This window comes from Carettochelys insculpta, chromosome 25 (assembly GCF_033958435.1).
Source record: "Carettochelys insculpta isolate YL-2023 chromosome 25, ASM3395843v1, whole genome shotgun sequence".
In the NCBI taxonomy this organism is placed as follows: Eukaryota; Metazoa; Chordata; order Testudines; family Carettochelyidae; genus Carettochelys; species Carettochelys insculpta.
Window position 1 is genome coordinate 5918236 of NC_134161.1, and position 25286 is coordinate 5943521.

Below are 25286 nucleotides of genomic sequence, written 5' to 3' on the forward strand. Positions count from 1 at the left end.
CACAGATTATGCGGATTGCCAAAGTGTTAAGATTAATCCTATTTTAAATTAACACAGCTTTGTGTTCCAAAAGGGAGCCTGCTTTACCTGAGCTCTGTGAGTGGGAAAGTAACTTCCTCACCTGGAGCTACTTGGGGTCAACACTGATGGAGCTCCCATGCAGCTTTTTCCATCTGACATTCAGATCACTATGGCTGTCCCTGAAAGATCTTTCAGGACAGGGTCAGTTTGAAGGACAGACCCTGGGGCCATCTGTTGTTGTAGCTACTTCTGCAGGTGACTCAGAGCTAAAAAGTCTCAGAGTTCTCCACGGAGCACAGCATTGATGGGGCAGGATCATGACTGTACAATATTTCTATGCATATTTTTGCTATTTTAATTACAAAGTATCTGGGACTGAAGAAGTGGCTCACACCCAATTGAAGATGCAACAGCTTTCACAGGGCTCAAGACTGCTCACCAGAGGAACAATTTTGCTTCCAATAACAGCGAGCTATAACAATTTTTCAGTGCAATAAACACCCCCCTCCGCCAATATTTGCACCTCCTCTTGGGTACTGAAGGTACTTACCATAAATTAGTGTTTTCTAATATTTATGTTGCAGAAGCATCTCGAGCAATGGTGGTCAAGCTGTGGCCCATGGACTGCACGTGGCCTATTGGGGTTCTATGTATGGCCTACAGGACATTTTGTTTTCCATTGCCCACGCAAATGGTTGCCAGATTATGCTAGTTTTCGTCCATGTAGCTTTTCTTCCTTTCAATATTACTAAAGTGACAGGCACGTAAAGCAAACGTACATGAAGTGAGATGCATGCTGATTGCACACAACATCGACTGTGAATGCTGCGTGCTCCTTCTGCATCCAATCCAAGCGCTGCTGCAGTTCAGTCGGACACCCTGCAAATTCTAGGTACACAATCGCATTTTACAAAATTTCCAGGAGACCATCCTGGTTACAGCAATCCTGCAGCCTACTGAGATGGAGAACAATCACATGGCCCACACACTAGCCTTGGTTGCCCATCACTAGTCCAGAGACTGCAGGGAGGACTGGGAACCCATAATACTAGGCACACAGGAAGACACGGTCTTTAAAATTTAAGAGGATAAGTGATATACAAAGGATGACTAGAGCAGAATACAACTAAATATATCGACATACTTCTTTTTTCATTATAAAAAGATGAAGCAAAAGTCTGCTAGCCCCAACTGCCCCTCCAGCTCTCATTAACAGGATATATTTTGGGAGTGTCACAGCAGAAGTATGTCAGGAAGAGAAATCTGACAGTAGAGCAGCCTTGCAGGTTGCTTCAGGGAGGGTATTCCAAGTTACAGTAGCAGTGTGGAAGAAGGTGCAGAGATTGCTTTATGAGAAGCTGATAAAGAGGTGGATGTAAGTTGCACGTTTAGGGCAAGCAAACACAAGAAGTCAAAGATGATATCCCATTGACAATGCTTATCACCAGTGTCAAGGAAGGAGAGGAAGGTAAAGAGTAGATAAGTTAGAAAGAATTGATGGGAATACCTAAGGCATGTGAGGGAGAACTCACAGCAGACGTGTTATTTTCTTTCTGGATCTTAAACTTACAAAGGTAGGCGGCTCTCTCAGGCTATGTCTACATAGCAGGAGTTTTTTTGGGATACTCTGGTATCCTAAAATAGCTGCCCTGCATCTATGCAATGCACCCACCATTTTGAAATATTTTTCAAAATAATGGGCATGTTATTCTGGCATCCATGTACACATCATTGCAGGAGGAGCACAAGATGCCTTGAAAAAGCACTTTACTTTGACATGTGGCACCATTTAGACAGCGCCACTTACCCGAAGAGCCTATCTCAAAACTGACTCAAAATGAACTTATTTGTGCAGTTTATTTTGAGTTTAGGCTGTCATGCAGACATAGTCTGAAAACCCACATGCCCCTTCATGTGTTAATATTTAGAGATCTGAGAGAGACAGAGTATGTTTGTTTGTGGAATCGGGATTCTAGGGTTCTATTCCCTGTTACGGAAATGATATGTGGTTTGGGCACGTCACTTACTCCCTGCCCATTTCATTTTCCCTGTCTATAAAACAGGGATATCAATCTCCACCATACCAAAATGTTTGGGCATCCTGGAAAGGAAGGTACTATAGAAGGGGAAAGTACATGTCATGATAGTAAAAGTTCATATGTAATTCTAGACTGGAAAACTGCAGATAATATGGAAATTGGTGCTAAAGCAGCAGCTCACAGCTTTTCTTCTACACAAGGACCAGACAGACAGCAAGGGCAAGAGGAGCCAGGAGCTCCCAGCCTGCTGGCCATCCACGACCATGTCTTCCCGATAGCACAATGGCTCAGCCCACAGGCGGAAAGAAAGAAAGTATAAGAGCATCAGCAGTGTTAATATTCTCCTCCTGCTACTCCCACATTCATCTCTAAATGAAGTACGTAAGTTATATCAGGCTTGTAGAGATTTAGGTTTTACCTGGCACTTACCGGCTGGTTTGCCCCTTTCCCAAGGTGAGAGAAAACAGAAATAACAAGCATTTTTAGTGTGACATCTGCCCTGAGCATCTGAGTTGCTCTCACTATTCTCCTCAGCCCAGTGCAACCTGCCATCTGCTACTTAGGTCTCAATTCCCTCTCCTCTCTCATCACTGAGAAGTCAGCCATACTGGCTTGTCAGTAAACAAAACATCATGCTTTAAAGGCAGGTTATTGTGGCTTTATTTTACCCCTTTGCCCCTTTTAAGACTCTCACTGCCAGATCCATCTGCTTCTGGAAAGAGCTGTTTCACCCTTATCTCCAAATTCATTTCCTACCAGGAAAGGTCACAAGTATCTGATTCTCTCCCCAGGGCTGGGCTTGAGGATTCAATTTAGGATGGTAACAGGTCTTGCAGTCTTATGGACATTACTCACAGATCAAGTTTAGCAAGATCTATGAGAAGCATCCTGGGCCCACTGTCCTCCTGCTGTGGGGCTGGTTTCAATATCAAAGGCATTCAGGGTCCTGCATGTTCAGAACCCCGAACCAAGTGTCTGCAGCAATGAAGCTCAGATGCTAGCCTAATTGCAAAGGGACATAAGGTGTTTAAGGCCTTGCATGGTTTCTAAGCTCTCTGACATTATCTTAATTAGATGATCTCTGTAATCTCTCAACCCAAGCTCTTCTACTTTGAGTTCTGTTGGTTTGTTTTGATTAGATCTTTGTAGAAGAAGATAAAAGCAAATAAAACTCCATACAGTACCCTCTAGACCAGCATAAAGTAGTATTCCTGGACAGAGATGCCAGGGGATGATTCAGGCTACCAAATACATGGGGCCAGCCTGGAACTGGCCTGCATGAAACCCACATAGGCATGACTGTGGCCCTGAGTGAGTGCAGAATACCCATGTCAGGTTATGTTAAGCCAAAGCAGTTCATTCATAAAATGTTCACTTCAAATCCTGCCATTCAGTTTCTTTCAAAACAACTTTTGGGACAGTGTAAATTCTTCCTTATATAGTAAAAGGCCTGTCCCAATCACACAGAATTCCTCACCCATGGCTGCATTGTCTGGAAAGGAAGCAGAAGTGCAACCTTGCACAGACTAGGAGGCATGGATAGTGCATCAGCTGTAAGAGACGCAGGTGCGTGAAAAATCTTGACACAGCATCTGGCGGAGGGTGTGTGCAAATCAAATCAGAATAAAAAACGATTACTTAAACATGCACCCATACTTGAAATTGAATGTAGGCATTTTAAAAATTCGAGAGTATTTGGAGAAGTGTTTTTCAGTACTTGCTGAGATATGGACAGAAATATCATCCGCAGGTCCTGCTGAAATTCTAGCCAGGGTTGAAAAAACTGTTTCGCATGTAAGTTGTAGCCTCGTTTGGAAGACCCAATAAGTTGGAAGAAGCAATCCAGCCAACCCCTTGTATCACACTATTTCCAGAGTGCATCTTTTTGCACACAAGATCTGACGGGAAACTGTTTAATCTTGCAAGGCTGAACTCTAAGTCTAAGGTGCAGGAAGTGCTCATTGGAGACATGCTGTTCACAGATGACACTGCTACAGTGACATGCATAGAAGGCCAGCTTCAAAAACTGCTGGATCAGTTCTCCAAAGCATGCAAGGACTTCGGGCTTACAATCAGCCTAGAGAAGACAAACGTACTTGGTCAGGACATTGCTGAACCTCCGTCAATCAGCATTGACAATTACACGCAAGAGGTCGTCCACGAGTTTATTTACCTCGGGTCCACCATCACTGATACCCTGTCACTGGAGACTGAGCTGAACAGGAGGATCGGAAAAGCAGCCATAACTCTGTTCAGACTTAGGAAGAGAGTGAGGAACAACAAGCTGTACACTCACACCAAAACGCAAGTCTGCAGAGCCTGCATCCTCAGCACCCTCCTCTATGGCAGCGAGTCTTGGACCTTGTACGCCCGCCAGGAAAAGAGGCTGAATGTCTTCCACTTGCGCTGCCTCAGGCACATTCTTGAGATATCATGGAAGGACAGAGCGCCTAACAATGCCGTCCTCGAGCAAGCTGGAATTCCGACCATGCATACCCTCCTCAGGCAGCAGCGGCTCCGCTGGCTTGACCACATCCACAGGATGAATCATGGAAGGATCCCAAAAGACATCCCGTATGGCGAGCTAGCCTCTTGCAAAAGATGGATGCCCCCGACTGCGCTACAAAGACGTCTGTAAGAGGGACCTCAAGGAGGTAGACATCGACCCAGATACTTGGGAACAGCTGGCAGACGACCGCAGCAGCTGGAAGCAGAAACTACACAAGGGCCTTCAGAAGGGCAAGATGAAGATCAGACTGCTGGCAGAGGAGAAGCGAGCCCGTAGAAAGGACAGCAAGGCCCTGCCAGACACCCACTACATATGCAGCAGATGTAGCAAGGACTGTCACTCTCATGTGGACCTCCACAGTCACAGTCAACGCTGCAAATGACGATCTTAAATGGAGTTACAAAGGGCGCGATCCATAGTCTACGCAGACTGAAGGATGCCTCGGATAATAGTTTCCAAAGAGGGGTGATTTAGAAGGATTAGGTCTAAGAACTTACAGAACTCTACTTTCAGGAACAACTTGATGAAAGAAAATGACAAGTGCAGGAGAAGAAATAAACCTGAATGCGGAACTAGTTTTGGCTCTCTCTCTTTTTCTTGCTGGAACCCAGAACTCTGGGCATACTGAGCAGGATTTTCATGCCTGCTTTTTCAATTTTTATGGTCTCTGGCTAATCTGTTGCTTCAGATCAGTAAATTAATCTCCTCTGGTGGCCCTCAATTTAGTTAGGATTTAAAAACACGGGGTCCTCTTCTACCCTCTTTTGTACCTTGCTGCACCTCTGAAATTATTGAGGGTGCAGTGCCATGAGCAACAGAATTCGGCCCAAAGACTTAGACTCAATTTGCCCAGAGCTGTACAAAGCCATTGACTAGACCTCTCAAATTGTTGCAGGGATGTTCCTGTCAGCTGAGTGTGGTAAGGTTGGGTGTAATTGACTAAGTAGAGTTCTAAACCCAGCTGTCTAAACTCGCCTTTCTAAATACAGATCTCACACAAGAACATCACTAACCCTGCGTTTAAAGCTCCTAGTTTGGCAGAACACCAGATCAGGCTCCAAGTATATAGCAACTGGAATATTTACTTCTGAAATCACTTGCTCAAGTCTGGGCAATAATGGCTGGGTGGGAATGACAACTACCATCAGAACCCCAGCTAGGCTGCTATTTGCTCCAGGGAGGGAACTAAGTTACTGGCCTGTGACGATTGTTTGGTTTACCCTCAGCTTGTTGGCAGAGCTTCAAGTGCCAACTCAAGCTCCAAAAGGTAAGTGAAGGATAAAATGATGAGCTAAAAGACAAAGTCAAGAATTACCAGAGCTCCCAACCCCTGGACATAGCATTTGTTCGTGTCAATTTCTCTTGAAGATTTTCCCATCCTCCCCTTTCTTTCAGCCATCACCAAGGTCCCTTTTAATAACGGAAATCTTGGATTGTGGAGAGGCTACGCGCCCTATTTTCCACAAGAAAACCAGACTCCAGCCCACAGAAGGGGCAGGGCCAGCATGATACCAGCAAAACTGTTTCACATCCAAGGGCCCTCTCCCACATGGCAGCATGTAACACACAAAGGCACTAGTTAATAATCTTCTTCATTCAACCTCTCGAGTGCTCAGAATTCACCACGTGGGGTCTTTCATGTTTGGATCAGCAAAGCATGCCTGAAAGTAAATTTTAACACCTTTCTGCCACTCAGAGCTTCTTAAGTCCACACGAACTTTTTAATGATGGTGCAAATGCCACACTCTTTCTTCTGTTCACATCGACTCAATTCTTAGCAGTGCTAGGTCCAGCCAAGGGAACCAGCACTGCTGAGACTGTTGGCAAATTTTCAAATGTGTTATTTTCAGAAATATTATTTCTACAGCCATGAAAGAGTAATTGGAATTATAGCCACTGTTTTATTATGGTACACTCAGGCCCACATTACTCAATGAGAACTGGGTGCACTTGCAGAGGGCTCTATCTCAAGAAGGGGGTGTTTCCTGACCACACAGAAGAAAACCTGAGTGGTGCAGCAACTCACACAAATTTGACTCAACTGTCCTTCCATCTTGATGGGGCCTTGTGAGCATAGGTCTTGTGAGGGGAGTGAGAAGAGCTGAGCTGCTGGGATCAGGGGGAGCCATCCTAGGCCAGGATGGGAGCAGTGCGCTGAGCCATGAGAATGCTTATGAGTGCTCAAGAGTGAGGAGCTGGAACTGAGCTGCTGGTAGGCTATGGAGGTGAGGTTAGAGAGTCGAGGTGTTGTGGATCAATGGGGGTTCTTGGGGAGTGGTGAGGTTGAGTTGAGGAAACTGAGGGTTATGGACAGCGGGGCTCTGGTGAGTTGAATGTATATAAGAGCTGCTATGATAGCAGGATAAGTGGAGTCTCTTTAGAAGGTTGTTGGGGTACATTGGGGGCATACAAAATGTCTGTGTGTGGGAAGGCAAGAATAGGGCATTCCAAGTTCTCAATGTAGGGTGATGTAGGCATTCTGGGATGGGGTATGTAAGGGTTGGGTGCTTTAAACAAAGGGGAAGCCCCCAGTTTCCATATTGCACAGGTTGCCAAGAAGCTTGTAATCTGGGCCTGAGCAGTGTGAAACCCCGAAGAGGGTGGGCCCAATTCTTGGTTCAGCTGTGTGGTCCCTTTACAGTGCTTTAGAAACAAACAGGCTGCACAGCAATGCAGTTGACCCCCAGGGAATTACCCCCAGTGTATGAGGTCCCACTTGAACCAGAGGTGGAAAAATAGCTTCATACCAACCTTCCCCTCAAAAGCTCTGGTGCAAGGATCTGCCAGAGAAAAGATGTGTGGGATGAATGCAATGTAGCGCACTCTGGGGTTGTGAGCAGAGCATTTAAGTTGGAGCCCTGAGGCTCCTGTGACTTACATAAGGGCTAGGCAGGCTGCATGACAATCCATACCCACACCCACTTTCCTCCCACACCCAGTATATGTAGAACAGGAGATGAGAAACAGAAACTCAGGAGCAGTGTGCTGAGGCCAAAAGACCCTCTCCTTGATGTCTGCATTTCCTTCATTTGGAGACTACTGCCACTACAGGGATAACCACACCTTGAGCTGACAGTACAGTGCTTAGCAACAGGTTCTGTAAGCTTAAAAATAGCTGGAATATTTCCCTTACATTTTAGTCGGTTTCCAAGGAGAGATGAAGTAGCTGGAAGCCAGGAGAGAGCGGGCTGTCAGATTCACAGTTTAACCACTTTGACACCACAGTGCATCAAATGAACTTGGGCCTTCTCTTAAGCCTCAACTACCCACCTCAGCTCTGATTCTTTAGGAGACTGAGAGCTAGTATATACCGTTGGATGTGCCATTTTTCCCTTCTGATATAAATCTGAAGTCCTGAACACTTGTCATCATTTATTACAAACCCCCCTCCCCTGCTTTTTTTTTTGGTTTAATACTGCTGTCCTAAACAATTTCCACCTCAAGTATTCATATGCTGCCTCCCTATATCTCCCCTACAGTTTTAATTCTTCACTTCCTCTCCTGAACTCTTGCACAGCCATGTTTTAAATAGCTGTCCTATTCCACCCCAGAGATTATTTCCTTTCTGTGGTGGGTGACGTGATCCCTACATATGCATACGCATGAAGAGATTTTCTGCAGTCAGTGATGCACTTTGGGACCAATATGGAAAAAGGTGCTGGAGTCAGAAATATCTAGTTACAGTACTGCCAGCTGGGAACAAGCTGCTTTATTCAACTACGAAACAGAGAGGGGGGAAAACAGGCACTACGGGAATGTCTACAGAGCTGTTAGTGATAAGGATATGTCGACATGGCGCTATCACTAAAAATCATCTTGGATGAACGCTAACATGCTTCCACCCGCCAACGAGCAGGTTTCACTTTGTCGGCAGGAGAGCGCTCTGTGCTTTGTCATTCATGAGGTAGCGGGGGCAAGGGTTAAGCACCCCAAATGACAAAAGTTTTGTGGAGCAATTGGGAGTGTAATTAGGCATACAGTTTAAGTAATTCGGAAATAAGGGAAGGGTGAAGCATAGCTCCTCTCATCCATAATATTCACTGTAACCCACTGAACTCCTTGACCACATGTACTACAACTATTTTTTAATCACACATGACACAGAAGCCAACACCATCATTCACACTCTACTGATGGGAACTTCATTCAGTTAGTTTGTGGAAAGGTAACAATAACTCCCCTTAAGCTAAAACCAAGACAAGGTGAGAAGACTACAATGAAGAATTCTCTGTAACAAACATCTGAGCATCAATCATTTTTATCACTGTTGACTAACAGATGTTTAAAGTGTTTCAGGAGACAAGTAAGAGAAATGTCCCTGTGAATTGCCTTATTTCCTTCAATGTAAGCTCTATCTTCCTTTGACTCTGCCCAAATATTTGTCTTCCCAACACGTGGTAAAAGACTGTAACCAGACACATGCTAGCTATCATATCAGAAATCTCATTCCATTCCTGCCCAGGGTTGATCTGTTTTTGAATGTGGCACCTGATCCTCCTTTCTCCAACTTAGAGCTTTGTCACTTCCATAAGCCAACAGGCAGATGTTCTCCCCATGATTGTTATTTTCCTATGAACATACTTTTAGCTCCTCAGACTGCTTTTAAGGGCCCTGGAAATGCTGATCACACCCTCCACCCGTAGATAGGCAGCTCTATGCCTGGCAGTATGCCTGTAAATCTACAGTGGGCACCCAGCTGGTTAAATACGCCTGAGCACTTCTGCAGGATATAATTACCTCTGAAGTTTAACAAGAAGGAAAGTCACTAAAAGGCAAGATGCCAGCAGTTTTTTCCATTTTAAATTGACTGCTGAACTCACCACACAACACGTCACTCACTTCCCGAGCCTTGCTGTTGCCTCAAAAATAGTTTCTGGCACCTTGAAGAGAGTGTTTTAGTGCCATTGCCTCCTCTCCAAGCTGGTTTTTCAAAGCCTTTTTTTCTTTCAATAAACATAGTTTCCATGCAAGCCCACATGTAACAGGCTTTGCCTTAACAGTCAGAGATCACCAAATGGTTGCTGCCAATGCCTTGGAGTAGATGCTCTTTCTCCCAGAATCTCAAATGGTTCCACTGCACCAATTCAAACAAATCAAAGACCAGTTTAAAGTCTGTCAGACCAAAGCTGGGTGAAACATTGTCCAATTCTTCAAGAAAGAATAGAAACATCATCCCTTTACATTCAGGGTTAGACAGTGGCCCGCTCTGCACACAAGGTACGGGAGAAGAAGTCAGGAGCTTTATGTCCCTGTGAAAAGATCGGGCACAGTGTGGCTGAACAGTGCTGCTGGTGATGTTATGTCTAGACAAAGACTCGTATCCTCCAAGCAGTAGGAAGTAGTCCAGGAGGAAGCATGATCTAGCATATAGGACACTGGACTGGGGGTCAGGAGACCAAGCTTTTATTCCTAGCCAGTGACTCACTGTAAATTGGGTAAGTGACTTTGCTTCTTTCTGCTCAGTTTCCCATTTGCAAAGTGGGGATGTCAATTTTTACCTTTCTCAGTCAAGCACTTTTGAAAGGTCCCAGGGTGCGTCCACACACAAAAAGCTTTCCTTCGAAAGTAAACCAAAATAATGAGGCACTCCTTTCGAAAGCACCCTTCCACTCCCGTTTCAGGAAAAGCACCTTTTTTCAAAAGCTTCTTTCAAAAGAAAACGTGTAGATGCTCTTCAGGGCCTTTCTTTTGAAAGAGCAGTCCTCCTGGCACCTGATTTTTCAATTCCTGCCTGTTCTTTCGAAAGAGCAGGGGCTGTGTGGACGCTCTCTTTCGAAAGAGCAGATCGCTATTTTGATCTGGTTTTCTGTGCGTGGATGTGCTCTTTCAAAAGAAGTTCTGTCGGAAGAGATCTTCTGGAAGGGTTTCTTTCGAAAGATCTCTGTAGTGTAGATGTAGCCTCAGTGAGTCCATCACAACTGGGAACAGAATCTTAGCTCCTAATCCTGTACCTTAACTACAAGGCATCTTTCCTCTGTTAATGGCCTTGCTGCTAGGCAGGCATGGGGGCTTCTGTCCAAGAGATGAGAAACCCTACTTGGTCAGGCACTGAAGGATTGCAACACTTTAGTTGGTTCAAAAGAATCTGTCAACGTACATCAGCATGTGGCATACCTCGGCCGTGTTTTCTGATGCCCTGTACTTGTGGTATAGCAGAATTACCAAGCAGCAGCTGCCTGGCATCTCACAGCATGGATGGGCAACCCACCAGGGCCATGTGGCACTAGTAGTTCTTTTATCTCCATGTCACTCTTGAACTGAACAAGCCTCAACCACCTTGAACTCGATTCTCCATTTACAGGAATTACAAAGTCAATAAAGTTACACTGGAATAAAACTGTTGAGAGACCAGAATCAAGCCCACTACGTGGAAAATATCAAAGCCTCGAAGCAGTCATATTTGTAGCCTAGTCCTTGGAATACAACATCAGTCAAGCCACTGCATAGAGTCCCAATCCCATAGCCAGCATACAGTGATAGGCGCAATGCTAACAATCTGAGTTACTACAGGCTGGAAGACAGGAAAAAGTAAAGAACAGCTTTCCTTGTTGAATCCTAGTACAAAGGGATACCTGGGGCTGATTCTTCATGCTAAGGGCTCAACAGTTGAGAAGGATGTTTCGACACATCATGGATCAAAAATGCCGGACCAGGAGGAGCGTAACAGCAGAGAATCACGTTGACCAAGAGGCTCTGCAATGCCAGAGAAGTACACTAACCAAACATAGATAGATAGACAGGCAGACAGACAGACCCTTTCACTGGCACCTGGCTCTCACAGAGATGGCAACTATTTAAGAACCTGCATATAAAGACAGACATAACAAACCCTGTTACTGCAATAAGACAGACTGTATGTGCACAAAAGCCAGGCAGTTCCAATCACAGAAACCAGTTAAAACCCCGCAGGACAGGGACTATTATTATTTCCCACAAATAAGTGGCAATTCTGGGGCTCTTTACTGCTTTCGGGCAACGACACTCTGATTCAGAAAGGATTCACACTGTGTTCCTTGAAGAGTCCTCAATATTTCATATTCCAAGGAGGAGCCAGCCCTATGCAAAGACCATGGGTGCTCTTCAAATATTAGCCTGGAACAAACAAGCAGCCACTTTAAGCAACACATTGCTCACAGACAGCCACCTACTGAGTCTGTCGAAGGAAATGATCCTCCAGCTTCCAAAGGAAAGCACAGAAGGGGAATAATTGTTGAACTTCAATAACACTAACTGCTTGGAGGTGTCAGGGCATTTTCTGACACATTTACTGAAGCTCTGAATTCCCCATCAGTCTCAAATGACAGACAGGTCTGAGCTAATGTCCGAAATAAAGTGCATTTCTTCAGCGAGAGGTGCTAAACTGAGATCACAAAGACTGCAGTGCATCATCACAAAGTAGATCCTCTTCCAGGGTTATCTATGTTACAACCTGCCACTTTTAGCCACCGTGCATTCCCATGCTGATGTCCAGCTGTGGGTCTGAATTATTTAGCTGCCTCAGAGCAGCAAAAGCGGCCTTTACAAACAGGAGGGATGCATCTTCATCACAGACTATTCCATTAATGAAAAAGGAACAGGAGATGTATGATGCCCATGGGAGAGCTTTCTGCATTTCAACATTAAACAAAAACCACTTTGCTTCAGATGTGTCCAGATGACATACTTGCAGCCTCTTTTGGACCAGGCACTTTAAACAGGAAGGGAAAAAGCCCCAAATTGCAGTTTGAATGGCCCCTCAGCAAGCAGTGATTATGTTAGTCACTGAGAAAGCACCTTCTGGTAGGTGATCTGTGAAGCAAAACAGGCACCAGCTGCAGAAAGAGCAAGAATGGCATGTTTCATACCCTCTTCTTGGTAAATCAGCTTGGTCCTTAGTCAGCAGGATGGATAAGGACAGATAGAAACAAAGGGAATCCATCCAATTCAGTTTATAGTCTACATACAAATTCCCAAGTGTGAACCACACACTAACGGTGCAAATTGACTCCTTAAGCTCTGCTCTGGAGCACTGCCTGTCATGTGGATGCATCTGAGACCTGCATGCATCTGTGTGCATACTAGTGAACGGCGTGCGTGTGAGCTGTGCGTACTATGTGTATGTGCTCATCTTCCATGTACAGCTTGGGACATGGAGCCCACATTCTGCAAGATACGTAATTCTAATAACAACCAATGGGTCCTGGGAGAAAGACGCAACCAGTGACACAACCACACTTAGGCTGGTTCAGGAGCTCTTTCAGTACCACCACTGGCTCATTGCGTGAATCAGGTCTAAACGTTCTTTGGTAAGATCTGGTTTTCTACTTTACCCCAGTGCTGAGAGGCTTCTCTCTGCCAGCGCTCCCAACATCAGCATGCTGTATTGACCTACGTCACCATGACCTCTGCCTGTTTCAAAGATGGGGGGGGGGTCTAAAACAACCCTTTACAGGTATAATGAAGTAGAGTGGGGGAGTGTGTCCAGTGAGTTAAAGCAGAGGATGATGAATAAGGATTCATTGTTCCATTTGCAGATATACAACTGACATGCTGTAAGATGGGCATAATGATACTGTCCCACTGAACGAACTTGCCTTTAGTTTTAACTTGCAGTGCATGGCTAGCCTAGAGCACTTAGATGCCATGCAGGAGATTAAGGGGGTGGGAGGCCCGAGCCTTCTTTCTGTGCTCCATGACTGGACCAAATCAGGAATACTAGAGGTGATACCAGCAAACTGGAAGTGGAAAGTGATTTTTTCCCCACAGCTACCTTGGCAGCCTTTGGCTGATACCAGATAGTTTAAGTGGGAGCAGATGTTGTAAAGAGATTGGATTTCTGCTCCCACATGGAAAACATTCACTTAATGGCCCCCATCTTGGCTGCCACCAGGACTCTCTACAGCTCTCTAAAAAACCCAGCTCTCTAGCTCAGAGCTATAACAGACTGACATCCCTGGTCAAGGGCACAGAGAAGGATAAGGCACGCTGCCCAGTGAATGATACTAAAACTGCATGTGTCTGATATAGGGATGGGCCTTGGGTACAGGCCAGGCAGAAAGCCCTAGACAGGGATGCTGTAATGAGGAGAAACAGTATTTATACTGTTGAGCAGGATGCATTTCAAAATACAGGAGATTATTAAAAGAGATAAATGTGGCCTGACATGAAGCTGAAGTCTCAGACCCTTCTGGTCTCCCTCGTTGCTGTCTGGCTTACCAAGGCCAGATGGGATTGTAGATGTGGCTGATGATGGTGTGACAAATTGGGGTTTTATTCACCTTGTTATCCTGCATGTGAGTTTTACTATCCTATACCAACACTGTGTGTACCTCAGTTTCCCTGCGTACTGCACCAGTGCCTAGATTGTGATGGGAGTTGGGTGTATGCCTTTTGCTGAGGCTCTCAAGGCACTTGAGGCTGCTCAGCTGCCTGCACCTAACCTGACTTCCTGGAAGGGGATACAACCAGGTGACATGACATCTTTTGCTCAGGAAGCAGGACAATGGCTGGCGGAACAGCAAAGGGGGTATTTGGGGCCAGGTAGCTGCAAGCAGGTCAGTCTCGAGTGGCTACCGGAACAGAGAGAGGGCCAGAGCCCTGGCTCTGGACTCCCTCCCCACTTCCCAGGGTGGACTTCACGGAATGCTCTTCTTTTCTATGCTAACAAGATCTGCTCTACATTGTGTCCCTATCAATTAATAAGCTTTCAATTTTACAGCGCTGGTCAAGTCTCTGCTGGCTGGAGTGTTGGGGTGCAGGGCCCTCTGGCTTCTGCAGAAGCCCTGCCTGAATGGACTTCCTACAGGAAGCTCATTGTGTGGAAGGGGATGCTGAATGCTCTGAGGTTAGACACAGGACGGTTGACGCTATGTAAGCTTCTTGCCCTGGTGACAGTGTGACAGAGGAGGCATGCTAGCCCCCAAGTCAGGCTGGCTTCATACAGAGCAGTTTCAGAACACCCACCCCAGCTGCACTCCCCATACACACAACTCCATGAAAGCTGGTGACAAAGAAAAGTCATTTGGTGCTGGGGCTTGGAGTAGATGAAGAAGCACTGAACTCAAACAAAACAAGCTATCTCATCTAGGACAGAATAAAATGTAGCACAATTCCATCCCTTCCACTATGTGAGGAAAGAAACAGCAGGAAATCCATATCTGCAGCACTATGCTGCCCCTTTTCTCCTTCCTTCTCATCCTACACCTGGAAAATCCCTCCTTCCATATGCTACAGAACACTTTGCCCACAGAACCAGCCCAGTAGTGGCTATCTTGGTATTTTTAGTGAGGCAAATGACTAATAGACAAATTTAATTTGAACCAACTTTCAGTGTGTCACTGAAGCAGAGGTATAAAACTATCCACTTCCTGACGAAGTCTCAGGAATTCCATCTCAGTGATTTCTTGTAAGGTCTCACCAAAACTCACCAGGCTCCCTGTGATCAAAACAAGGAACTTTAAAAATGATCATTTCCTCCAGCACAAGCTAAATTTCAATCCCTGGCTACTTAACCTAAACAGCATGATGAAAAATAAACTTCACAGACCACAACATGCCAGCCACTCTCAATGATTCTGCATCCCCTTAAAAGAGAATTACACCCTTTCGGACAGCAATTGAAATACAGAGACCTACAGAGCACAAGAGAGGGGTAGTCAGTTCTAAAGGGTAACTGTTCCCTCCTGACCTTGTTGTACTTCGCATTTCCTTCTGATCTCAGAGTAAATGCTTCTGCAGCATTTTTCACACAGAAACCACCAACTGTTAATTACCCACAAATTCTTCAAAACAATTGCTAATCAACACAAAGCCAGCTGGGCTACCTAGTACGTCCTTCTGTCACCAGGCTTTTTATCCTCCCTTTCCAAGACAATTTCTGTCTCCAATTTCTACCTTTAGTACTGCATAGCACTAGGAGGGACACAGCTTTATAAGTGATGCTACAGATCAGAAAGCTAGGTTGCCCCGTAAGGGACAGCAGAAGACCTGGGACACACATTTACCTCTGAGAAGCCCTCTTGCAGAATATCCAGTAAATTCCCCTTGGCCAAACAGGCAAGCATTCTTCATGAGCCCGCCAAAGAGCCAAGATCTCAGAGTACACGGAGCAGATCCTCCAGATTAGGCCTCAATCCCCCACTCCTTCTTCTCCTCCCAAAGACAAAGAGTTGGAGCTCATCGGGGACCTTATTCATAGTCTCTTATGTGCAGCCCGTTACTGCAAACAGGACACTTGAGCCAAAGTCAAGGCTCGTACTGGGCATGCTCGTGAGTGAGCTACTGACGAGTAGCAGGCGAGATGTCACACGGTTGTTCCTATAGAAACAGCTTACAGGATGCAGGCCCAGAAAGGGAGGGGGTGGGAACCACACATCTGAAACCTATTTTCCGCCTGTGTCTCACAGGGCGCTTGCTGGTACAAGAGACTTTCAAACCCACCAAACGCAGAAAGCCCTGTACAGGGAAAAGTAAGGGGAGCATGCAGCGTGGAGGGGAGCTGAGAGCAGAGTCTTTGCTTTCTTAAGAAAGAGAAGTTAGAGGACCGTCTGAACCCTCTGCTAGCTGCAGTTTTCAGTGTTGTTGCGAAGCCCTGGAGAAAAAGCAGTGCTCTGCAAACCCAGCTCTAGTACAGGGACAGGAAGCTGCAACCCAGCCTGTAGGCAGTTATATTTATACAGCACCAAAGAAGGGCTCTATGTTCTGTAGGTTAAGGAGAAAGACAAAAGGGAAGAAACTTCCAAAAAATAGCTTACCACAAAGGAACTCTCCAGAGAAAAATGAGAGGGAACCTTGTCTAGCCAATCCGTCAGACTTCAATCCATCATCATCATCCTCCTCAAGGGCACATCCCAAAAAGAAGGTAGCTTCCTTGTCAACTGAGTGACACCCAGATGGAGCTGAAGTTAGGGATAAATCCATACAATCATGGGCTGTTCCAGCAAAGGATGGCCTTTATACTTTCACCCAGTGCCTGGCAGGCATTGCAGGAATGGCAAGTGATTAATGAGCAACTTACAAAGTTCAACCCATCCCCTCGTCAAATGCCTGGGTGCTCGGGGGGTGGGGGGGAGCAAAAGTGGAGCCTTATAGTGTGGCCAGAAAATTAGCAGATCCCGGCTCTTTCTCCAAAGACATGCAGTGATCCCAAAACTGCCCAGTAAAACTCAAGCTGCTCCTTAGGGTTTCATCATATGCTTTTGGCCATGCATTTCTGAGCAAGACAACATTTAAAACACACTATTATTTCCTGCCCAAATATTAAAATGCAGAAGGCTTTGGAGTGGAATTCAATACACAGATATATTATGCTTTGCTAGACAAATGGGTAGGACAAAGTTGGGAATCCAAGAGTATGTATTATTGCCTGCAAACAGAAACTCAGACATACAGTCATCCACCAACATTGTCAACCTCAAGCTTTCAAAAATGAATCAGTCTCCCAGATCATGAGAATGGCTTAATACTCATACAATTTTAAAAAAATACATTTCAGGTTCTTTTCATTTGTCTTCTGGTTATCTAGGATTCACCTTTTCCAGCATTTGTGCCCTCACAGTTGCTAGAAACCTATGCTATTTTAAACAACGTAATAACAGTGGGAGTCTTGTGTAATCACATGACTGCAACCGATGGGAGTTAAAGAAAAATTACAAGTGTCATATGACTCACAATAAAACCATGAGGAGTGGCAACATTGCTTGTGTGCACCCGAACCCATCCTTCATGTATCTTTAAAATTTGTTCTGCCTGCTTTTGGAACACAAAATGGCCAACAAAGTGAATTCAGTTAAGATGAAATCACCATTTTTAATAAACAAAATAGATTGCACCTTTAGATTTTCAAGCAAGACCTAGATAAAAGATCCTCTCGGGACAGAAATGTGACCTCAGCTGAGAAATAATGCTCTCAGCTTTTGTAAAAGACATTATAATCACACTCTGAGCTATTAATCTCGAACCTAGGCCCTATTTATGATACACTTTTTAATTAAAAAAGTGCTATATATTGTAAATATATATTTGCAGCAGATGTCTAAGCATTATTATTATGGTCATCTCTGTGCGTGAACTGAATATAAGACAAAACATGAGACGGAACTGTAGAAGCAAAATGAAATGCAAACAAGTACAAAGCATCCATCTGCATAAAGAGATGACAGATGTCTCTAGTGGACTTTGATTTTTTTTTTACAACCCAGTTTGAATTTTATAGCAGATTAAATATTATCTGTTCAGAATCCCTAAGGAAAGGCAGGCAGTCTCCAACTCAGGGTTTTTATTTGTTTGTTTGTTTTTTGTTTTTACTTACAAAACACAAAAAGAGGGTCCCTTTAAAAAGCTTGGAAATGTGGGCATTTAATCTGAAAAATATAGTGTGCAGATGATGCCACACCTTGTTCAATGAGAATTTTCCATTTTTCATGCTCCCCGGGAGCATTCGGTGGGTGGCTTTCTGTATTAATATTACATAATGAGGCAACACCTTTATTAGTGCTTTCAGCCCACAGTCCAGAGACTGGAAAACATTTGGGCAGCAAATGGCAATGCTGCCAGCTGCTTTGGGGAGTTAATTCTGCTATTAAGTTATTACAGACAGTGTAGCCTTTCATTCAGCTACAGAACCCATGAATGAGATCATGGCAGAGACTATTCCGGCTTGTCTGGGATGCAGGTTCACCTTCTCCAGAAGCAGGGATGACTATAAAACCATCCAGAGCAGTGTTTCTTAAACTATGTTCTGTGGAACACTAGTGTTCTGTGAACAACTTGCAGGTGTGCAGTGAGCGTTTGGAAAAACAGTTCAAAGTTTTACAGTAAATAACCATTTTATGATGATAACTAGATACAATGTCACTTCTTCATTGTTCTTATACTTGATTAAATTTCCACCTTCTGGTTTTGCTGTATATGTTGATGGATGTTTGTTTGTTTGTTTTGTGGTCTGACAAATTTTTTGAAAAAAATTTTGTAGGAGTTCTGCATAAAAATATTATTGTTTGGTGTTTCATGGTCTCAAAGGCTGTTTACACAACATTCCTCTTTTGAAAGAGGAATGCAAATGAGGGAAATAAGAAATGCAAATGAAGCGCTGATTTACAAATCTCACACTTCATTTGCATAATCTCATTTGATCACTTTTTTGGAAGAGATTTTTTCAAAAAAAAAAAAAAAAAGCAGTGTAGATGGGGTTCTTTCAAAAAAACCCTCTTTTCTGAAAGAACCCTGTAAACCTCATTTTTTTCAGCAATAAGGGTTGTTTTGAAAAGGATTTTTCCCCAAAAGAAGCCCATCTAGACTGCTTTTTTTTGGAAAAAAATCTCTTCAAAAAAATAGATTGCATCGGATTATGCAGATGAAGCATGAGATTTGTACATCAGCACTTCATTGGCATTTTTGATTTCCCCCATTTCCATTCCTCTTTTCAAGGAGGAATGTAGCGCAGACATAGTCAAATAGTTTAAGGAACACTGATCTAGAGTATTAACAACAATCCCAGGTCTCTGTGTGTGTACTACATGGCACCAGCACCAGGAAACATGACAACTGGGGCCTGAAATAAGGGGCAAGCAAGGAACTACTAGCCCGCTACATACAGCGTACTGTGCATGGTATGCCATCCAGGGCCTAGAGTGAGTACTGATGCTGACGGGGTGTGCATGGAACACCAGGCACAGCACACTGCACCACACAAAGCATACAGTGACAGCTGACACTGCTAACGGATTGGATGTTGCACAGTTGCAGTTTCATGGAGTGAGCAGTAGTTTTCACAGAGTGACCAAAAGCAGAGCCCCTGTTCTCCCTTTTAGAAGGCTTGTGGCAGAATCACTGATAATTATGGAAGAGAAGTGCCTTGCTGTTGGTAAGGTGGCTGTGACTTGCAGGCAAAGCACAGTCCAGTGCAGTCTGAGGAAACAGCATTTTGTTACGCTGGCAAAATACTGCAAGCTATAAACCAAGTAGCATCTTTCCCGCCTCCTACCAGGAATGGTTAAGCCTACCTGGGCATTTTCCTGGCATGAACAAATGGACCTGGAGAGATCCCTGTTAGAGCAGGGAGGTGGAGGTGGTGAAGAAATCATGGGTGAGGGGTGAGAAGAAGGGCTCAGGACAGAGTTGGAGTGGGGAGCCCCAGGGCAGGGGGCAGGGTTTGTGGGTGGGTGCAGGAGTCAGAACTGAGGCAGGTGAGGAGTGGTTCAATGGAGAAGACCGTGTTGCATGCGCGGGGTGCAGGATCAGGTTGGAGGGTGAAAGAAGGAACTCAGGGCAGAGGCTTTGTGGGGACATGCAGGAATCAGGGAAGGAGGCTGGGAGCTGAGTGGGGGCTCAGGGCAGAGGGTTGGCGTGAATAGGGAAGGGTGTTGGGGGACAAGGATGCCCCTTAGGGAGGGCAGAAGGGGCTGAAGCCTCCCCTCCATTCTTACCAATGCTGCTTGTTGCTTCCTGTTCCCCCTCCTCTCACCGTAAGAGAGCAAGAGAGAAGTGCACAGCATGCGTCTCTCACTCCTCTTCTCCCTCCTGGCCAGCGCCAGGAGGGAGAGGAACGCAGGGATGCCGTACATATCCTCTAGCTTCCTGACAGGGAACAGCATGCAACAAGCACCATCGGTAAGAATGGAAGGGGGTTGGTTCAGCCCTCCTACCCTACCTAACCAGCCCCAGCAACAGACTTAGGGCTGGGGCAGTCCTGGACTAGTGCGGGGAAAACACACCCCAGCCAGCCCATTTCATCTTCTTGGCTGCCTGCTGCTTAGTGCTATAGCTTGCAGGAGAGCTCCAGGAGCCCAGCTGGGAGCATATCCTTCTCCACCTCCAGTGGAGGACCCTGGTCAGCGGTTACTGGAGTGACACACTGGGGTACATCATCTTACTTTCACCTCTAGAGCAAAGTGCAGGTTCTGTGGCTGCCATTCTATAAACTTGTTTCGCTGTCAAACACTCACTTCTTCACTGGAGCTCTGACCCCGAAAATACCCAGCTGTGACAATCTGAATATCAGGAAGGAGAAATCAACTAAGTAATGACGGCTGAAGGCAGCAGACGATAGTTGGCTCTTTATCTGTTTACAATGGTATTTTAAACAGAGCAGCTCTCAGTGCATACAGAAAATACTGTATCTATGGTTGTATCTCCCTGCTCCCACCCTTTGTGGATCACTGATCTTTCAGATTGTAAACCTCTTAGGATAAGAACTGAATCGTCCTATAGGCTTGTACTACATCTAGCAGAATGGGATGAGTGCAGTACAGCTTTACAAAAACCATCAGTAACCCACCTTGTTCCCTTCTTTTGTCCTATGACTTCAGGAATGTTAACCAACTACTTTGCCTCAAATTGTCTGGTGGTAAAAATCAATGTTAGATAACTCAGTTCCAGCTACGCAATTCTCATAACTGGATTTACGCATCTAAAATTTATTTTTCCTCCTGGTGTAGACTGGGCCTAACAGAAACTGATCCAACAAAAGGTACCCACCTTGTCTGTCCAAAGATGACCTTCAGAGCAGACATATAGGATGCTAGAGATTTGTTGGTTACATTGACCTCTGGTGGCCAGTATCAATATAACCCTTGTGCAAATGTTAAATCCCCTTTACTTCTATATTTTCTCTTGTTGAGATGTGATAAAAGTTTAACAAATAATAATAATAACAATAATAAGAAATAAACCTCCTTGCCCTTCCCTTATTCTGTCTATTTAAAGATTTCAGAGAGGCAGGGTGGATGAGATAATATGATTTATTAGGGTAACCGCTGATAATGAAAGCAGCAAGTTTTAAACTGCACAGAGCTCTTCTTCTGCTCTGTGTAACTTGAAAGTTTCGTCTTTCACCAACAGAAGTTGGTCCAATAAAAGAATTACCTCATCCGTGTCTCTCTATTATCCTTCAAACAATACAACCACAGCTATACTGCAAACAAGGATTTCAAAGCACTAACAAATATTAACAAATTATTCCTCACATCAGCTCCTGGATATAAAGAAGTATCACTGGAAGGACCAACAGGCACAAGTGAGACAAATACTTGGTGTCACCTCAGATCCTTGGTCCTCCCTGACTTATATGCCATCTCCAGCCCTGGCCATTTCTGAGGTTTCAGAGAAAGGAAATTTAAAAAACACAGACTACACAGGGGGAAAATCCTCTCCTGACCCCTGCAGGTGTCTGTCTAAAGGTAGAACTTTTAGGAACCTAAGGCATAAACCAAGTGTGAGCCTCTGGGCTGCTGAGCCCCATATCCTACCATCATGATGATACTCTGACATTTGTCCAGCTCTCTTAAAACTAATTTAGTTGCTTGCCCACACAACTCCTATTGGGAGGCCATTCAGAACTTCACCTCCTGAAAGTCAGAAACCATCTTCTAATTTCCATCCTGAATTTGTTCATGGCCCCTTTACTGAAATTTGTTCTTTTGCCAACTCTGTCCTTTTGCATAAAGAGCCCCTCACCCTTTCCTGGTATTTACCCCATAATGCATTTATACAAAGCAATTATATCCCTTCTCAGCCTTTTTTCCCCTAAGCTAAACAAGCCAAGATTTTTCAGTTTCCTGTCACAAAACAGACCTTCCGTTCCCTTGATCATAGTAGTAGCCCTTCTCTTCATTCATTCCACTTTAAATTAATCTTTCTCCATTATGGGTGACAAGAATTGTACACCATGCATCGGTAGCAGAAACACAAAAAATATCCAAACCCAAACTTCTAGTGGCCTTGCTCTAACAACCAGCTCCCACTCCCTCTATGTTCAATAAAAATGAACAAAACAAATCAGAGGTATTCTGGGAATTGTCACAAAAGGGGAAATAAAGGCAAGTGATCCGAATTTGAAAGTATTTGGCACCATCATAGCCCCTACTACAGTACTTACAGCCCTGTAGAGCCCAATCATTACACTGATTAGCTGCCCAGGCATCCAACAGAGAGGATTTCTTCCTGGGTAAAATAAAGAGCGTTGGAAGTTTACCGAAGGCTCGGCGTGCTGAGATGCAGTACTAGGCATCACATTCCTAGGTGGTCCCATGTCAGCCTCCACAAAGTTGGATCCAAACACGTTGGAATGGCTCAGAAGACCTTTCTCTTGGAAGCCTGAGGTGAAGAAGAAAATCAATTGTATGCACAGAAAGCAAACGCTTTAGGAAAACAGATTCTTTTTCTTATGCTTTAGGGAAAACCAGCCCTCTTTTTCCAGTCCCTGCAGCAAACATTTATGAGGGGCTGGACTCATGAAATGGGAAACGAAGAAACTGTTCTGCCTCCCAGGCAAATCCAAAGCATTTATGAACTCTGCAAGGATCCCCAAGTCGCGGGTCCTTCCAGAATGGTCTTGATTAGAGTAATCAAAGCATCCATGCACTGTAACTGCTATAAGGCCTGTAATTATACTATGAAGCCTCCCTACTCCCAAATACGGTAAACTCTTGTTTATTCACTATTTGATCAACTGGAATGCTCAGATAACCAGCATAACACTGCCAAATACAGCTTCCTTTTTTTTTTTCTCTGACAGTCCCAGGGTGCTGCATGAGCCCCCCAGTCTCCTCGCGCCGTGTGGCGATACACCCCCACAAGCAGCTCCTTGCAGGTGCGGCTGTACCCACTGCCCCACAAACAGCTCCTCGCACCACCTGGCGATGTCTGCAGTGGTGTCCACTGTCCCGCAGGCAGCTTCTGCTCTCCCCACCAAAAGGTAAACAGAGCTGCAGCTGAGCAGGAGCTGGCAATGGTGGGTGGGATGAGCTGAATTTTCTTATTGGGAGGGCCACTGGCCACTGCCTGTGCCTCCCCCAGCAGCTCTCTATTAACCAGAATATTTGAATATCCGGCAAACTCCTGGTCCGGGGGTTGCAGGATATCAAAGAGTTTACTGTATACAGGTTTCAAAATAACATCAGAAATGCCATACTGGGTCAGATCAAAGGTCCACGTGGTCAGTATCCTGTCTTCCAACAGTGGCCAATGCCAGGTGCTCCACAGGGAATGAATAGAAAAGCCAATCATCAAGTGATCCATCCCTTGCCACCCATTCCCACCTTCTGAAAAGCATCTCCGCCCACCCTGGCTAATAGCCATTGAAGGACCTATCTTCCATGAATTCATCTAGCTCCTTTTTTTAATCCTTTTGTAGTCATGGCCTTACAATGTCCTCTGGCAAGGGGTTCCACAGGTTTTAACACTTCATCTTCAGTATTTAGTATTTCTAGTGTCATTGCTTTACAGAAACAAACAGTGAGTTAACTGCAAAGTTTTGTGGGACCACAGTGCAGGAAACTGCCATTATAGGCAGAGGGATTGCTTGAGCTTGGAACATATTGGGCTTGTGTGCTGTCCACCATTTGTAAAGTATATATAAAAAACAGAATGTTCCCGAAACGTGCAACATCGAGACTATTGTTCAGACTGATTCATATAATATAGATTTCATAGAGGATCAATTAGCTCATATGTACATGCAAGGAAATGCCATTCAACTTCAATGGGAGCTACACCTGCCTAGCAGTAGAAAGGTGGATTGTGGCATCCAAAGCAGCACCACTCCTTATACTCTATTCTCCAGGGCACTGTCTGATCCAGTTACAAATAATCCATGCAGTGAGGTTTCCACTACTATAAGCAGCAACGAAGGGTCCTGTGGCACCTTATAGACTAACAGAAAAGTTTAGAGCATGAGCTTTCGTGAGTAAACTCATTTCTTCAGTTAACTCACGAAAGCTCATGCTCTAAACGTTTCTGTTAGTCTATAAGGTGGCACAGGACCCTTCATTGCTGCTACAGATCCAGACTAACACGGCTACCCCTCTGATACTTCACTACTATTAGGAAACTGTTCCACCATCTATTAATGAATGTTTCCTGATATTCAGTCTACATTTACATTTGTTCTGGGTACGTCTACACTGAGTGGATTATACCAGCATAACTATAACACTGTAACTCTGCCAGCATAATCCTTAGTGTAAATGCAACCCACACCAATGGAAGGAGTTTTTCCCTCACTGTAGGAACACCATTTTCCCAAGTGACAGTAGCTTGACAGTGGGGGTATAGCTCTGGCACTCAGGGGCGTGGATTCTTCAGACCCCTGAGCGATGCAGCTATATTAACCTGATTTTAAGTGTAGACCAGCCCATTGTTTCCTTCTTTTAATTCTAATTATACCCCCTTTATTTGTTAAAACACAGTTCAAAGTACACCTTGTCCAGGGCTTTTGGGTCATGAAATCTACCAAAACACCCACCTCTGTCACTCATCACTGTATGAACATCTATGTGCTGACACACCTATGGTACTTTTCAAATCTCCTGTTTTTCTTCCCTTTGGTTTCTTCCAGGCCTCAAGGGGAAAAAAAAAATTCCAAACACACCTACCACTAAGAGGCCTGATTCATGGCAGCAAATGCAATGGAAAGAACATCACAATGGTATATGGATCCATGTCCAGTATTAATCACCTCCTTTGAGGCACACAGAGTTGAAAGGTCCATGGACAGAAACAGATTGGTGAGAGGTCTGAAAAGGGCTGTAAGTGAGAGAAGTGGCTGCAAAAGGTCAAGCTTTGTTTGCACAGCAGAAAGGAGAAGGGGTGGGGAATTCTCCGTCTGAAATTAGACCACAATGAAGGAGGGTATCACTGGGGAAATATTATTCAGTGTTATGTAGGAGTGTGCCTCTGAGGGTTGCAGATATTCTTGGCCCGAGGTGTGACATTCCCATATCTCCCCAGCAACCTGGGGT

General features: G+C 44.8%; 1 protein-coding gene across 2 annotated transcripts in view; it reads right to left on the reverse strand.

Moving 5' to 3' along the window:
• The window catches only part of DIXDC1 (DIX domain containing 1), a 67551-nt gene extending 44982 nt beyond the window's left edge, over window positions 1–22569 (reverse strand). Inside the window, exon 1 of one of the 2 annotated variants that reach the window (XM_074976715.1) lies at window positions 22520–22569. In XM_074976715.1, coding sequence (XP_074832816.1) covers window positions 22520–22555 — 36 coding nt within the window. In that variant the 5' untranslated portion in view covers window positions 22556–22569. Of the gene's footprint in view, window positions 1–15551; window positions 15739–22519 lie in introns of those variants that run through there. The other variant, XM_074976714.1, reaches the window with a different exon arrangement.
• Between the last annotated feature and the right edge of the window lie 2717 nt (window positions 22570–25286).